Genomic DNA, 16,546 nt, shown 5'->3' on the forward strand with positions numbered 1-16,546 from the left:
GTGTATAATATATGTAGAGTCTGCTATTTACACCCACCTGTCCTATTTTTCAACCCACCTTATTTTAAAAAATTTAAAGGCAAATTTATCTCTTTGTAAAACGACTTCTAAAACCCTAAAAATAAATTTTAAAAATAAAATAAATTTTTTCTTTTAACTCTCCATATTTTTTCCATCTTCCTGACCTCAACAAATTCAGCGAGCACTGATCTACCCATCCCAATCCTTTGAAAAGTAAAAAAAAAAAAAAAAATCAAATCAAATCAAATTCTCAACTCCACCTTTAATATTGTGGCTGGGTTGGTGGGTGTTGATAATGGAGGCCAAATTGTCCTTCAATTTTATTCTATTTTAAAGATTTTTTAGTCTGATTAACCCACATGCGGGTCCTTATTCCATATAACATCACTTCAATTAAAATCCATTGTAGTCTTGTTGGTCGTGTGTTGTTGTGGTGGTGGTGTCGTGAAGCCACCAGTACTGTTAAGGGGTTGATGAGAATATTAATATGGTAGGGTAAGGTTGTGATGTTGAAAACACACGAAGAAGATGAAGAAATTTTTATGTTTTTAACTTGGAGTTGATGGTGTTTGGTTGAATTAATAATTAAAGGGTATTTTAGGAATAATGGTGGGTGGAAAAGTAGGATTTTATTTTTTCAAATTTACATAGTGGGTGAGAAAATAGGACAGGTGGGTGGAAATAGCAGCACTCCATATGTATAACAAATGTTATATATATACAGAGTGAGCAAATTGTTGACACAAAGACGTTTCTAGTTGTGTTGGTTTGTAGGGCCTCAACTTCTATTCAGGGCTCGACTTCAAAACTTGCTTGTGTTAAAGGCTTGTCCGATGTCAACACCAACATTCAATATCCCATCTAGTTTCACAACCACAAACTGAAATAATAAATACCTGATCACAAGGAATTAGTCAGTAATTATGCTCAGATATTCATTTTCGCAAAAATAATGCATCCAACTAAGTCAACCAAAATAATTGCATCAAATTAATGATGGTCCTGGAATATTGATATAAAATAAATTAGGTGTTAAAAAATATTTAATATTTGAATATGATCTATGATGACAAGACTCATCGTCACAATCATGGTGATAATTCAAAAGGTGTAACATCTTTGACCCAATTTAATCGATTTAATCCCATTTAATTCTTTTGTGAAATTTCAATTTTGTCCTTGGGAATAGGGGTACCTTGGTCACTTTAAGAAGAAAAAAAATATTCATTGTATGGCATTACGTAATGGTGTAAGTTTGTGTTAGCTTATGTGAGGCCCCAATTTAAGGTTCGCACAGGGCCTTCAAAATCTCAAGACCGGCCCTGGTGAGAGCCTGTTGGGTTTTTGTAGTTGCCGTTAAAGAGGGTTAAGGTCATATTTTATAACTTCATAACCGTCACAATTGTTCTCACGAGGAAGCATGTTCCAGCAGAACATTTTTTCCTATTGTTTCTCTCTGACCCTAGAAAAACTAGAAAAAGGTTTTTCCTTCGAAACTTACTTTTTAAGCCAAGGTCAGGCGATCGCCAATGACCATTTGGTCTATTTTGTTGGGGGAAGTCCCGAGTCTCGAATCCGAATTTAAATATCATAAACAACAGTTGTTAGTCAAACGAAAATTTAAATAAATCTGAGACTAAGGTCCATTCACTATTTTGTATGGTCCATGTTGAAATATATTTCTGGTTAATTGTACAATGACGCTCCGTGTACGGGTACTTAGATGCTAATTTGACACACACCGAATAATTCTATAACATCTGCTTACAGAATTGGTGTGTTCCCTCGGTGGGTTTCCGTGATGGACTTAAAATCTTCATGCTGTAACTTCTACAATTTGGAGGAATTTGGAACCTGTGATAAGCAGGCGCGCATGCCTTGACTGAAGATTTAGATTGTAAAAAAATATTATTCCATATTTACGGCCATGGTTTCTTCTATATGAATTCGGAACCTGGTTCTTATTTTTCCTGGAAGAAACGGTTAGGAATGGAAACTTATTCAGTCGATGACATAAAGTTCCTCTTTAAAACGTTCCTTTAACCATGAAAAGTTAGGGAAGACAATACAAGCTCAGAAATCAAATTTCCGTTTTACAAGCAAAAATATATCGGCAGAAATTTGAAGGTATTGGGCACAAATCTTGTCAATCTTAAGAAATGTCAACGTAAAGCATCAATGAATCAACCATTGATTGATGTGAGTTTCACAATAAATCAACAAATCAACCATTGATTGATGTGCGTTTCGCAATAAATTGCATTATTGCTTTTTCGAGCATGTAATTAACGAATTCTTAGCAAACTTTAGAAAGAACAGAAAAATGATCCAGCCAAATAAAGGGGAAAAGGGGGAAAGATTATAAACATTCTAAACTAAAATTTACACTTTGTGTACAAATTAAACAGTTAAATTACATAATACACTGTGAACCACTAGAGTGTTTGCTGAGTGAGGCCTTTATCACCGAAAACTTCGTAGAAAACATACCACGCGATGCTTGATCTCAATTGGGGCTATGCTAAGGGGTGCAGCCTCAATATTTTGTTTGGTTCCTTTCCTCTTCTATGTGCCATGCTTTACACAGGCTGCTTACTTGATGTGTCCGTCGTCTGAGGCGAAAAATGTTGGCACTGTCTATCTTTGTAGTACTATTATATCTAATCTTGAACTTCAGTGTTGAGCACAAAGCTGGGAAATTGTATGGTTATGTCCCTAGGAAATGGAAACCAAATTTAGAACCGTGTAACTTTGAGGAAATGTGTTCTGGATTTAGTTGAAATTAAGAAAGCAATTTTCATTTTGGAGCCTTGGAAAGAGCAGATAGTTATATAAGTTGTGCCTTCATGAGACAACTAGGACTCTGCATTGTTAAACTCTTTAGCAAATGAGACTTCTTGTTTCAATGTATTGTCATCTGCTAACTATATTTAACCAATCACAATCAAATTAAGCAAACATCGACACAAGAAATGAGTGCTGGTGAGATTAGTAGGCTTTTGGGACTCACTTTAGATATGGAAGAGTCATATTCTTTATTAGAGATGGATGCTTTGCTACAAATTCTTTCCACTCTTCTTGATCGATTTTCCCGTCCCCTTTTAAATCTGCCTCCACCATTGTCTTTAGAGAAACGCAAGGAATGGTTAGATAGAACAATGAGTAACACAGAACATATACAACAAAGTGTAGAATAATCAAAACCTTATCTACAATTGATTCAATAACATCATCGGAAAGTTCCAGATCTGATTCACTCAATAGGGCTGACACCATCTCCTTCACCTGCCATGGAAACATTACCCACAACATGCATAGAGAGGTAGAAAGCATCAGAATTGCAGAAGTTTCTTTCTTTAATAGATAAATAAAAGATGTGGAAATATAAAACTGATTATATTTTGTACAAGCTACAGTTGATACTAACGAAATACCATGGGACATCTCGATATAGCCTACATATAATGAGCATGGGAGAATCACAATAACACATGAAAACTTTGTTCACATACATTGACAATGCCATTTAACTTGATCTAAAAAAGATGCATTGCTTAATCATTAACCATGAGCAAGAGTAAGAACAGTCAAGCACAATAGTTGTGCTCAATTAACTACAATACGGAAAAGTGACCAAGATGAAAATTGCAGGGGATTCACCTCATCACGCTCAATGTAGCCGGTCTGTCGTAGATCATACAATCTGAATGCGACTGCAAAGAATATACTTTAAGAGTTTAGTGATCATAAATATGCTGGATTTTGTAGTTGTAAATAGCACAAAGAGAAGGAAATCATGATTTTCTGTCATGACAAATACATCATACATGATATTTTTTCTGCTTCGGAAGCATTTGGGTGAAAAATACTTAATGACCGAACAAACTCTCCAAATTCAATAACCCCATTACGCTTGATGTCAAACAAGTCAAATACCTGCAATGAGAATATGCTCATTGTTAGAAAAACATCACAAATTCTCAATTGGGTTCAGTTTCTTATTTTGAATATAATTCTTGTGGAAAGTTTCTTATTGTTTACTTTACATATCTCTGCTACATGGTTTGCGTTATTTGTATTGGCTAAAAGCTTGGTTTTCTTTTTCTTTTTGAATGAAAGGTCAAAGTTCATAAAATCCTCACACACTTGACTGTAGCATGCTGCATTTGATCCAAAGTACAAACTCACAAACACAAACTTGAAGAAAATTAAGTAATAATATAGGTTGCACTCACCCTGTCCGCAAAAAGATTCTGTTTACTGCTGCTCTGAAATAGTGCAAGTTGGAATTCTTCCTGTTCATATCATGTCAAAGATTTAGTGCAAGCCATCTTAAGAAAATGAAACAGTTAAGATTCTATTTCGAGTCTGCAACAATTTCAGATTGCAGATCAAACACTAAGCCATCTCAAGAAATATGTCAGAAGATTGAAAATGCAACCTTAGCTAGAAATACCTTGTGTAGAAGAAGACCATCTTTAATTATGGAACTGCATAGTTTCTTAAACAGATCATACAAGGCCTCCACTTCATTTACTGTAACTGTTAAATAATTGAGGCACCAAAATATATAAATTTGAGCTTAATCCATACAAACACTAGCAATTAGCAAAGCAAATACACACAAAATTTCAAACAGTAAGCATATGGTGAGTCAGTGATGGCAGTACTATGTGATGAACCTAGCATCTATGCAACCATCACAGCAGGTGAAAGAGGGAGGAATTCTATGATAACACAATAAAAAGAAGCAACTAAAATTGATAGTAAAGTAATGAACATCAGGCAATAGCACCGCAGTAGCAGAGTGTGTGTTTTGGCAGCTGCAATATTGCCTAGCATGACCAAGGTGCCAGAAAGGACATGGCACTGCCTTGGAAGAACTTTAACATGTGAATATAAAGGCGCGGACATAGTATATACTTCCTCCTCCCAACTCACAAAGCGAGAGGTTAGAGGAGGAAGGACAATCAGTAATAGAAAACTATATGCACAGCACGGCATCAACACAATGGCTTCATGTACAATGCCAGAGATAATTATTGGAGGATGCAGGCAACTCAATCAACATAAATTTGTTAAAGTTCCACAACAAGTGAAAAACTGTGCCAAGTAATTCGAGCAACTCTCGAGTCTACTACTTACAAGCAGTTTCTGAAGCAAGAATAGTAGGGTCCTCATACCCAAGTCTATGTCTACCAACTCTGGAACTCATCAAGGAAAAGCAGTGCAGGAAACGACGCATGGTCCAATATAAGATTATCAGATGTTTGATCTGCCAGAATCCAACGAAAAATGCATCAAATTAATAGGTATTATGAGCATCAATTTCATCCCATCCCAGCAGAGAAAAGATAACACCACCAAGAAAATGGAGACTGAGCCACAAACTTTCCATGTTGAAATAAAAAATTAAACTACGGTCATGATTGACCCTTAAACAATCAATTTAGGATCAAATCCAGCAAATGTAGACAATATTTTAGACACTCACATCTGCGCAAAATGGGTGTCAATAGTTAGTTAGTAAGCACTGTTTCATAGCCAGGGTCCAAAGCAAATGGTCATGATCTGGATACCAGTACTTTTTGGTGGGAATAAAATATATCAATTATCAATGGCATACTGCTACCATTTGTACAGGGATTACTAGATGAGATCTATCCAGCAATAAAAATTGAAAAAAAAGCACTAATAATAGAACTGTTCCATTAATCCATGAAACATAAAAACAAAGTTCGTACCTTGCAGAGCCAAGCTGCAAAAACATTCAGAAAAAGTCAACCTGCAGAGCAAAACAGCAGTGTCTGCTTTCATATCAAGATTTCCACCCTACAAACTCAAGCAAAAACAAACTATTTCCAAAATCTCATTGCACCTTTCTGAAAAACAATGAAAATGAAAGAAACCCAACATCTACCTAAGTTGACCTCAGCCAGCACACAACAGCAGCATGCAAATTAAACCAGTTTCCCCCACCTCCCCACTAAAACTCCCAAAAGAGACAAAAGGAAAGTAACACTAGAAAAAAGAGATATATGACAGAGAAAGAAGTGTAGATTTTGTTTGGGTTTGAGAAAACTGACCTGGGTTAGTGGGTGTTGGTGCTCTTAAGCTTTAAAAGGAGTTGATGATGATAAAGCTATGCACTTTCCTTCAAAACTAAATCTTCCATTTGTTAGTCTCCTTTGACACAGAACTAGTCCATCTTTCTTCCATTTTTAATTGGCATATTCTGCTCCTGACTTTGGTGTCAGATGATTTTAAAATATTCAAGCAATCGCTTTCTGCTACCATCATTTTCTCAACTTGCCTCCATTATTTTCTTTTTCCTTTCGTTTGTTTTTGTTATGGTTTGTTTGCCACGTGCATTCTATACGCGCATGGGCGGTTGTTGTAGATCACACAGGCACAGCAGACAGCACACAGTTGACAATCACTTAGATGAAAATGTAATCTCTGGTTACTATTGTTATTGGTTTTGTTTTATTAATATGTGACTCGTCAGCACCAGTGAGCTTTGAATGTACGTGCTTTTCCAAAAAGAAGTTCAAAGAAGAGAGCTGTTGGATATTGAACATTTCCCCACGTCCCTCGTGGAAACTGTTTTGTTTAATCACAACATTGAGAAGTATAATCCTATACGGACGAGCTTCCCATGGATCTTGGACGAGCTTCCCATATAATGCCACATCTTAACTTCCACATCTTAAATCATCATATCCCTTACTTTCTATCTCACTCATTACATGATATGTATATATGCTTTTTTTATATAGATTAAATATTGTATTCGAGTGCCTACACCTCCTATTTGTCTCTCTCTCATTGTGTGCGCTAGCTAGCACGTAATGAGAGAAAAGAAATGTAGACGGCCCCTTCGTGATAAAAAAGATCCTCTACCTTCTCTAGGATAATAAATATTTATCCTTAAACTCAAGGTCAAGAGTAAACTTACCTCTTTTTGTTGACTAAAACTTTATGTTATGAGATTATACACTCTTTCTGTTTATTTCTTTGACCACATTGGCATCCTATGAGAGAGATATCCACATAATGTGCATGTCTTGTAATAAAAGGACGGTATTGTGAGAATGTGAATGAGTGAGTGTGGTCTAGTTTTCACCTTACACCGGAACCATAATTGGTAGTATTCAACTAGTGTGGTTTGGTTTGATTTTGGTAAAACAAATTTAAAAAACCAGTCGATTTGATTTAAACCGATTTCGGTGAGGTTTTAGTTTTTTCGATTTTGGACCGAATTTTATATATATATAAATTTTCAAATTAATTAATTTTTTTACAAATTCCAACTAATATTTTATTTTTTGGGCTTAAAAAATCACAAATTACTCAATTTCATGCAAAAAAAAAAGATGATTGTGTCTAGAAAATAGAGGTGCTTTGAAGTTGGACTTAGGGAAATATTAGTTATGGGATTAGAAATTTAGTATTAGACTTAAATAAATTTTTTTAAAAAAAATAAAAAATTACACAGTCGGTCTAGTCCGATCTAATTTTGTAAGGTGTGAAACCGACATGAAATCGATTTGAACAGTCGATTCGGTGCCAGTTTGTTGACTTTTTAATCAACATGGTTTTATTTTTTCCAATTGTTTCCGTTCGGTGCAGCTTGGTTTTCCGGTTTTTGGGTCTTGATGCCCACTCCTAATAAAAAGTCTCACAGTAGAAAGTTGAGAAATCTAGCAAAAATTTATAAGAAGTTGGACTATTCTCCCCCATTGCCAATTGATTTTGAGGTAAAACCTCAACTTCCTTAAGGTAAGTCACATAATAGGACGGATGTGAGAAATAACCACACAATGTGTATTTCTGGTAATAGGAAGAGAACCTATAGATCGCGTAGAAGTAAAAAAAATAAAAAAATAAAAAAATAATTCAAGATAGTTGGGCCTTGGTGGCGGTGCTATGCATGTGGAATTATCTAGGGCCTTGGGCCTCAAAATAAGATAATAGGAGGCGACTGGGCTTACGGACGACAATTATTTTGGGCCTTCTCCGCATGTTGGGTCTAACGGCGCTTCCCAAGTTTCCGAGTTAACTCGCTGGTGTTGATCATTCGCAACGCTCTCTCCCAGAGATACACAGAAATGGTGGTCTCTCTCTTTTCAGGTAATCTCTCCCCCTCGTTGTTCTGGTTTCCTTGTTACCCGTTTTGACCTTTGCGATTCTAGTTATTTAAATCGCCAGACGGTTGAATTCAACAAGATCAGATTTTAAAATAAAAAAAATTAATTTCTTATTTTGCATAATAATTATTGTTTTATTAGGTTTTAATTTGAGGAGCATGTTCTTTGGAGACGCAATGGAAGTGGATTTAGTTACAAGCAGCGTACAAGAGGGAGGTGCTTTTGGAGTTACTGATACTTATAGCAATGTAAGCTTCAAGATCATTTTCATTGAGCTGTAGCACGTAGTTTCTATGTCATTGAAGCTTATTTTTTATTATTTAGCTTGAATTTGTTGAATGAATGATTATATATGGAAAATGCGTTTCTCTTTTTGAAGAGGTGTGGTGAATGGTTGAACCATTTTCATCTAGTAAGTCAGACATTTGAAGCTCTAAATAAATGTGTGAACTTTGAATTGCTTATTATTGTGTTACTTGTGGATATGCAAGTTTAAGTTTGGTTACTTGGTTTGCTATCATTTTGGGATCAAATTTTTGGTATGTATTTAATGTGCAGGATAATCCTAATTTCGAGGGCGAAACATGTGGGATATGCATGGATGCTGTTATCGATAGGGGTGTTCTGGATTGCTGCCAGCACTGGTATGCCCTTAAGTGTCTGTCTTTGTGTGTGTATGTGGGTGAGAGAGAGATAGATAGAGAGAGATTTGAACAAGTTTTCATTTTTATTATAAAAGTATTCTGTTGCTACCTTGAACTCTTTCCTCTCCCTTTCTATTACTTAATTAAAGGAAAAAAAATAGATGAAGGAAAGTGTTCAAATGCGCTCATAAGTTTTCCAGTAGTCATGTATGATGAAACCTACAAGGTGTATCAATATATTTAGAGGTTCATGTGAGGTGAAGTTATCCTTTGGTTAACACCCTTGTTGTGCAATTATGGTGCTAAAATGAGAGAATGGGTTGCTTTCCATATGTTATATATATTTGACAGATGAAATTTGTATTATGGCAAGGGTTAACATTGTGATTTTTCAGGTTCTGTTTTGCATGCATTGACAATTGGGCTACCATAACAAACCTCTGCCCACTTTGCCAGAATGAATTTCAATTGATCACATGTGTTCCAGTGAGTGATGCAAATACACGATTCTTTGTTTTTCTTATCCTGGTTATAGTAGTAGTTCTTTTAGGTATGGGATAATATAATGGTATTGATATACAACTAGTTGCAAAGAACAATTGTTATTTTGATTTCTACAACTGGCTGCTTTCAATAGGTTTCTTTTTCTTGGCAAATGGAAATTTTATTTTTGAAGTTATCCTATTGTGATTTGATGCTGTTGCAAAGTGATCCTAAAGCATATGAGATCGGTTTGAATGTGAAGGTATATGATACTATTGGGAGCAGAGTGGACGAGGACTCACCTTACAGGTACTTTGGCAATTAACTATAAGATGTTTATGTATATTGGTGGGGCTTCATTGTTCACATTTATACATGGCTTAGACTCATTATTTTGTGGTTTTTACTGCCCATACTATTATGTAGTCTTCTTATGAAATTGACATTCAAGATTCTGTCCAAGAAATTGCAATTGAGCCACTTATTTATTTATTTATTATTTATTTTTATTTTTATTGTGCCTTAGTTTCAACATAGACTAATTTTTCCGTATTCATCTCTGCAGAGACGATGATTGGAGTATTGAAGGAAAGAATAACACCCTCTCATTTCCATCATACTATATTGATGAAAATGTAATCATCTTTACATTTATTCTTCTTTTTAAGATCTTCTTGCAATTCTCATCTTTTCTTTCTAAGATTTTTTTAGAATTACTGATATCAGATTCTTATTTACTCTATCATTTTGTAGGCAGTTATCTGCTTGGATGGAGATGGTTGCAAAATTCGAAGTGGCTTAGTGGCTATTGAGGATGATTCCAATCTTGATACATCAATTGCTTGTGATTCATGTGACTTGTGGTAAACAATCAGTCAATGTGATATATAATCTTTGTCCGTATAGATAGATATATGATTTTATCAAATATTGTTATTTTCTAATTGCTTTTTGATTTGAATGGAGACAGGTACCATGCTTTCTGTGTGGGATTTGATCCTGAGGGCACATCTGAGAGTACATGGTTATGCCCGAGGTAAGTTACATGTGGATCATTGTTTTGTTCATGGGTGTTGCATTGTTGGTTCTTTTGCTGAGTCTAGTGTGTGAATTTTCCTTAAAACTTCAGTTAATAAGCACTTTTCATGCGTGTTCCGAACCTTACCTCTAAGCTCAAAGTTGTTTAATGGAGATGAATAAGCTGTCGGTCCTTTCTGTGGAAGCTTTGTTCTTGTTATGAAATCCCTATCTTGTCTTGAGTTTGTCAACCAATAACATTAAACCATCTGATTTATGACTTGAGGACAAGAAGAGCCCTTTATGTATACAATTGCTGCCAAGTAACAATCCTTCTAGGCTTGGACTGATTAGTGCAGCTTTGCTGATCTTTATCTATGCACCTCAGGATTAATAGAGATTTGAATGGAACACAAATTGCTCTGTTTTCATAAAATCCTAGGTCTCCTCTTTTCATTTCTTTAAGACACTGATACTTTTTTAAATTAATCCTGAATTGTGTATTTTCTGTAGATGTGTAGTTGATGAAATCCCGAAAAAATCAGATACAGATTCAGTACAGAGGTCTAACAGCCAGTATGGCCCAGAAAACGCTAATCGTGAATCTTTAGATGAGGATAATATTTCTGGAAAGGTATCTGTAGCTGTGGCTGATAGTGGTGAGACGGCTGTTGTAGTCTCAATGGTTGGAGAAAATCAACGCATCGTGGAGCCAAGTAAGAGAGTTTTGCCAACCGTTGAAGTTGGCAAGGACCTGGAGTCTGAAACATTGGTATTGGCTTCTGAGGATAGCCACAAGTTGGCAAGGCCCACCGGGGAAAGAACTATTACCCAGCCAGTGCTTGGAGCTCAGGCACTAGAACTATCCTTATCCTGCGATACCTCAATGTACCTTCAAATTCCTTAGCGCAGCAGTTTAGGATGAGTACTGATGGATCAACCAATGAGCTTAGTAGTTTTGATTGCATCGGGAATCCCTCCGGAAAGTCTTTTGATGAATCACACATTATTAACAAACTGACTGACAGTGATTCCAATATGGGTCTTGAACTTGGGTTAACTGTGGGCTCGTTTCTGTCTGGTAATTAACATTTTTTTTCCTTTTTAAAGCTTGATAATTTCATAATTAGGATAGCATAGAACTGAAGTGTATGCTTTACATGTTCAAGTTTATCTTATTTTTAATAATGTGCATCTAGCTGTTGACCTGAATAATAATGGAACTGAAGATGTGAAGCATCACAATCCTAAAGTAGAATATTTGTCAAAAGGTATTAAGCTGTTTTAGTCATTAATTGTCCTCTCTCTCTCTCTCTCTCTCTCTCTCTAGCACTATTTACACAACAGTCATTCACGCTTGTTGTTGAAATGTTTCTAGCTGCCATTCTTGTATCAAATCAAGAGACTGAAGATTTGAAGATTCACAATCCTTTAGAAGAATATTCGCCAATAGGTATGTGAAGCAGCATTAAATTGTTTATTCAACATTCACTCCTGCACATTGCTTAATTGCTGAAATGTTTACAGCTGATGAGATTGTACCAGATGCTAATTCGGATGCTCCTGGAATTGCTGTTGGTGGAAAGAGAAAGCATACTGATTGCAGGTCACATGTCATCCAAATATATCCGTTGATTCTTATACGGTTTTCAGCAATTAGTGCTCATAACTATGTTGCCTCAGGTTTTGTTACTGCTATCCTCATATCATAATCTGCCACCACTACACTGTAGTTTTCCTAATTCAAGTAGGATGCATTGTGTTTTTCTACCACCATTAATTCTGTTCACTGAAGTTTTTGTGGTTTATGTTGGATGTATTGTGTTTCTGGTCTCCATAAAAGTCCTTGGTTCATTCAGCTGGCTTGTTGATCCTGTAGTAGATATTGGGATCATAGGGAACATCTCTTCTTATCTTAACGATTCCATCAAGGTGGTTACTATCTTGCTAATAACCACTGTATGATATGGTAGTTTGTAGATAAAACTGAACCAGGATATAGGGTTCCAAATTATTGGATTATCCACATTAAACATGCATGCATGCAACACAAATTTTCAATTTCCTCAAAAGCCCATTTTTAGTTGCCCTTTCATGCTAAACATCATCAGTAAAATATCAACAATACTTGTCTAAAACATCAAGGAAATGTCAGCATAAGTAAATTCAACTGGTTGAACAAAAAGTGCATGCTAATTTAAAGTGAGTTAACTATCTTTATGCTTGTATGCTAGCCACGTTTGTTTATTGTCATTTGCCTGAAAGATGTGTTTGTAGTTCAAATGGCAATTTGCTGTTGTTTTTTACATTCTTCATAGCAAGTAGAATAAAATTTCTGACTTTATTTTTCCTCGACTTTTTGAAATAATAGTGATGACGTTCATACCATTGTTGTTGATGATGGAGATACTAACCCTAAGATTGAGACCAAAGAGTCTGTTAAGAAAATCAGACATGAGGAGAAGACTCAACCAATTGCTTCCAATGACCAAGCCAAAGCATCTATACCAGATGACTCTAAAAACTGCACTATCCTGACAGTAGTTCCTAAAGATAGCACGTTAACTTTTCATCCTGTTGAGGAGAACATCACTTCCGATATATTGAGCATTGTTCGAACTACAAACCGTAAATCTTCCAAGGGGCTTGCACGCCCTAATCCTGCTGATAATTCATCACAAGAACAAGAAACTATGGCTGGTTTGAGAGTTAAAAAGATCATGAGGAGAGCTGCTGAGGACAAGGACTCATCCATGGTAGTTCAGACACTGAGAAAAGAAATAAGAGAAGCTGTCAGTAATAACTCTTCAAAAGATTTTGGTGCAAACCTTTTCAATCCAAAGCTTCTTGATGCCTTTCGGGCTGCTGTAGCAGGACCTAAAACGGAGCCTGTTAAGAAGTTATCACATTTGGCAGTGAAGGCAAGGAAGGCAATGTTGCAGAAGGGCAAAGTACGTGAGAATCTAACAAAGAAAATTTATGGGTCATCCAATGGAAGAAGAAAACGCGCATGGGACCGGGACCGTGAAATTGAATTTTGGAAGCATCGCTGCATAGGAACTACTGAGCCTGAAAAAATTGAAACTTTGAAGTCAGTTCTTGACCTTCTGAAAGGGAGATCAGAGGGTGCAGACACAGAGCGGGAGTCTGATAGGCAGTCCACAAATCCAATTCTTTCCAGGTTGTATTTAGCAGATGCATCTCTACTTCCAAGAAAAGATGATATTAAGCCTCTCTTAGCTCTTAAAACTGCTGGTAATTCAGAGCACAATGATAAACAACCCGCCTTGATTGAAAAGTGTTCCAAGTCGTCTCTCAATGATTGTACTTCAAATTCCACAGAAACAAGTAAGGTTTTATCAAAAGGTGGGATTCCTTCATTAGAGAAATATGGGAGTAAAAATCATGTTCCAAGCTCAGGGAATGGTGTTGCTTCTAGCAAAGTACATCAAGACAGACATGCGGAAGGGTCTTTGGTTTCTTCAGCAGGTGGTTCCAAATCTATAACCAAGAGGGAAGTAATTGAAAAACCTGAAGATATAAAAAGTGACAAAAGAAAATGGGCTTTAGAGGTTCTTGCCAGGAAAACAAGTGGTGCAGGCGGGAAAGCAGCAAATGAAAAACAGGAAGGCAACACTGTGCTCAAAGGAAATTACCCTTTGCTAGTACGTAATAGATTTACTTTTAAAACCTTTCATCTTTTCTGTTTGGTTATGCAGGTGATATATCATATTAAATTATGTTTTGTGGTTGCTTTGAGCAGGCTCAATTACCAATAGACATGAGACCAAATTTGGCATCCAGTCGTCATAATAAAATCCCCTTGTCAGTGAGGCAGGTATGAAGTGTGTGCTTGCTTCTATTACATCTCTCCTTAGGTTACTCTTTGAGTTATTTTTAATATGCAAGGAGTGTATTGCCTTCTGTTGGTCTTTGCAAAATAGAAAGGCAGAAGTTGTTTTAAATTTTCTTATGAGGAAATGGTAGAAAGCAACCATTCCACTTTTTTTTTTGTAATCTTGCATGGGGAATGATTCATGACACACAACTGCGTTCACCACCATCTCAATCAAACCACAATGAATTCATTACCATCATTTTAACCGGTGCTACTGGTACTACGACCACACCAATGTGAACACCGCATGACTACCTCAATTACCAATTTTAGTGACAGTGCTTGTCTGCTGAAAACTAACAAATTCATCCATATATGAAAATTCTAAAATAAAATCTCAATTCAGTTTAGGCGGCATTCTTGCATGGATAGATCTTTAGAGCTGGAACCCAAAGGCCACAATTATAGTCAACTATTTTCTTGGTTTATCTATCATGTATTTTAATGTAGAGAATAGATCCATTCAAACAAAGGATATGTTAGTACAATTTATAAAGCTTGCTTTTCAAACCATTTACTTGTTTAATTTTCATGAAACTGGAGGCTAATTGGTTGTTTGGACTTTGTTATAAACATCTGCTGTGCAGACACAGCTTTACCGTCTGACTGAGCACTTCTTGAGGAAAGCAAATCTTCCTGTGATCCGTAGAACTGCAGATACGGAGTTAGCTGTTGCAGATGCAATTAATATAGAAAAGGAGGTTGCTGATAGGTCAAATAGCAAGCTAGTGTATCTGAATCTATGTTCCCAGGAGATATTGCATCGTTCAGAAAATAGGAAGTCTAGTGGAGCCCCAGTACTTAGTTTAGCCCCAACTTCAGTCCCTGCTGAAAGATCAGAACAAGCTGCAAATGAACTTTCAACTGATCCTGTAATTGAAGCAGCACTGAGAAATGCCGGTCTTCTGTCTGATTCTCCTCCAAATAGTCCACATCCCAATATGGAAGTTCCAGTTGAAGAAGATGGCCCCTCATTAGATATCAGAGAGGAAGGGCCTGATAATGTATTTGAGATGGATTTTCATCCAGACCTGGACATATATGGGGATTTTGAGTATAATTTGGAAGATGAAGACTACATTGGTGCTGCTGCTACAAAAGTCTCTAATGCACAACCAGAAGAAGGGGCGCCAAAATTGAAACTGGTTTTCTCTACACTTCAGCCTGAAAGATCTATTCATACTCTAGATCTTGAAAAGACTGAGAAGACTGAAGTACAAAAAGATTTTTCCAGCATGCTTGAGAATCCTACTTATTCAGGTTTGGAACATTCCACCACAGACGGTGGGACTGAGAGTCTTGTGCTCCTTTGGAATCCTTGTTCGGTAAAGAAGGTGAAGAGCTTTCTGTTGCAGAGTGTGAAGAATTATATGGGCCTGATACAGAACCACTGATAAAGCAATTTCCAGGAGCATCAGAAAAGCAATCGGGATTACTTGATGAAGCTCTGGTTAAAGACAAAGATCCTAAAGAGAATGAAAATAATGAGCCAAAGCCAAATAAATCAATGAAAACATCTGGAATTGGTAATGAGAACAATGCACAAAATATGATGGTTGCCAGTGCTGGTTGCAACTCCTCTGGTGGTGAAGATTCAACGAACCATACCCAACCAGGTGGAAATGTTGAAAGTAAGGAGAAGAAGACCAGTACGGTTGCTAACAATCAGTCTAACAGCAGCAGTTCTGTATCTAAGAAGGTTTTCCCCAAGCCACTTACCCCGAAAACTTATCTTCCCTTTGCGTTGATCTTAAAAGGATTTTACTATGCGTGATCTTAATGTAATTGACCTGGGAGAAAGAGGGTTTCTTCCCCAGTGTGTTATTTAAGCTAACCCATTGTTCCAATGCTTTACAGGTTGAAGCCTACATTAAAGAGCACATCAGACCGCTATGCAAGAGTGGCGTGATTACAACTGAACAATATAAGTGGGCTGCAGCCAAAACAACTGACAAAGTTATGAAATATCATTCTAAAGCCAAGAACGCAAACTTCCTAATTAAGGAAGGCGAGAAGGTGAAGAAGCTCGCAGAGCAATACATTGAGACAGCCCGACAGAAGGAAAAAACTGATCCTCTATAACGACAGTTATTTTCGGCTTTCAGATTATTCAGAATTTCCACTCTTCTAATTGGTGTAATTTGTAGATAGGAGACATTGTATAAAAACATCCCCAACCCCATGCATTGTATAAGTTGATGAAGAAACTCGTGTTGGCACATGTATCCCGGTGAACTTTCATATGCCTGAGCAAAAAGCGGATACAAGTATATCACAATTTATTGTGCATGGCATTTGGACCAAACTTGATACATATGCTACTCATTCCAAAG

The 16,546-nt window shown here is 36.6% G+C and overlaps 2 protein-coding genes across 2 annotated transcripts in view; one reads left to right on the forward strand and one right to left on the reverse strand.

Moving 5' to 3' along the window:
* Nucleotides 1-16,545, forward strand: part of LOC103337751 (uncharacterized protein At4g10930) — a 69,386-nt gene extending 52,841 nt beyond the window's left edge. The window contains 17 exon segments of the mRNA XM_089041133.1: nucleotides 8,311-8,419; nucleotides 8,730-8,815; nucleotides 9,211-9,301; nucleotides 9,561-9,607; nucleotides 9,864-9,933; nucleotides 10,052-10,161; nucleotides 10,269-10,334; nucleotides 10,829-11,199; nucleotides 11,202-11,396; nucleotides 11,515-11,586; nucleotides 11,694-11,768; nucleotides 11,843-11,921; nucleotides 12,687-13,980; nucleotides 14,079-14,153; nucleotides 14,801-15,506; nucleotides 15,509-15,912; nucleotides 16,071-16,545. Coding sequence (XP_088897259.1) covers nucleotides 8,330-8,419; nucleotides 8,730-8,815; nucleotides 9,211-9,301; nucleotides 9,561-9,607; nucleotides 9,864-9,933; nucleotides 10,052-10,161; nucleotides 10,269-10,334; nucleotides 10,829-11,199; nucleotides 11,202-11,396; nucleotides 11,515-11,586; nucleotides 11,694-11,768; nucleotides 11,843-11,921; nucleotides 12,687-13,980; nucleotides 14,079-14,153; nucleotides 14,801-15,506; nucleotides 15,509-15,912; nucleotides 16,071-16,295 — 4,056 coding nt within the window. The 5' untranslated portion in view covers nucleotides 8,311-8,329 and the 3' untranslated portion in view covers nucleotides 16,296-16,545.
* On the reverse strand, nucleotides 2,253-6,100 carry LOC103337750 (calcineurin B-like protein 7). Its single transcript, XM_008240920.3, has 9 exons — nucleotides 5,766-6,100; nucleotides 5,167-5,296; nucleotides 4,478-4,563; nucleotides 4,257-4,316; nucleotides 3,849-3,957; nucleotides 3,682-3,734; nucleotides 3,226-3,306; nucleotides 3,032-3,144; nucleotides 2,253-2,736 (listed from the first exon to the last, which is right to left on the reverse strand). The coding sequence occupies exons 2-9, from the start codon at nucleotides 5,264-5,266 to the stop codon at nucleotides 2,682-2,684; spliced, it is 657 nt and encodes a 218-aa protein (XP_008239142.2). The 5' UTR covers nucleotides 5,267-5,296; nucleotides 5,766-6,100; the 3' UTR covers nucleotides 2,253-2,681.
* Nucleotide 16,546: the final 1 nt, after the last annotated feature.

This window comes from Prunus mume, linkage group LG7 (assembly GCF_029339155.1).
Source record: "Prunus mume cultivar Tortuosa linkage group LG7, ASM2933915v1, whole genome shotgun sequence".
Taxonomy (NCBI): domain Eukaryota; kingdom Viridiplantae; phylum Streptophyta; class Magnoliopsida; order Rosales; family Rosaceae; genus Prunus; species Prunus mume.

Coding starts and splice junctions, on each gene's coding strand:
- LOC103337750 (XM_008240920.3), bottom strand. CDS start 5,266: ATGCGTCGTTTCCTGCACTGCTTTTCCTTGATGAGTTCCAGAGTTGGT. Junction 3,735..3,848: donor CGAAGCAGAAAAAATATCAT/GTATGATGTATT, acceptor TATTCTTTGCAG/TCGCATTCAGATTGTATGAT. Junction 3,145..3,225: donor TTGAATCAATTGTAGATAAG/GTTTTGATTATT, acceptor GTTTCTCTAAAG/ACAATGGTGGAGGCAGATTT.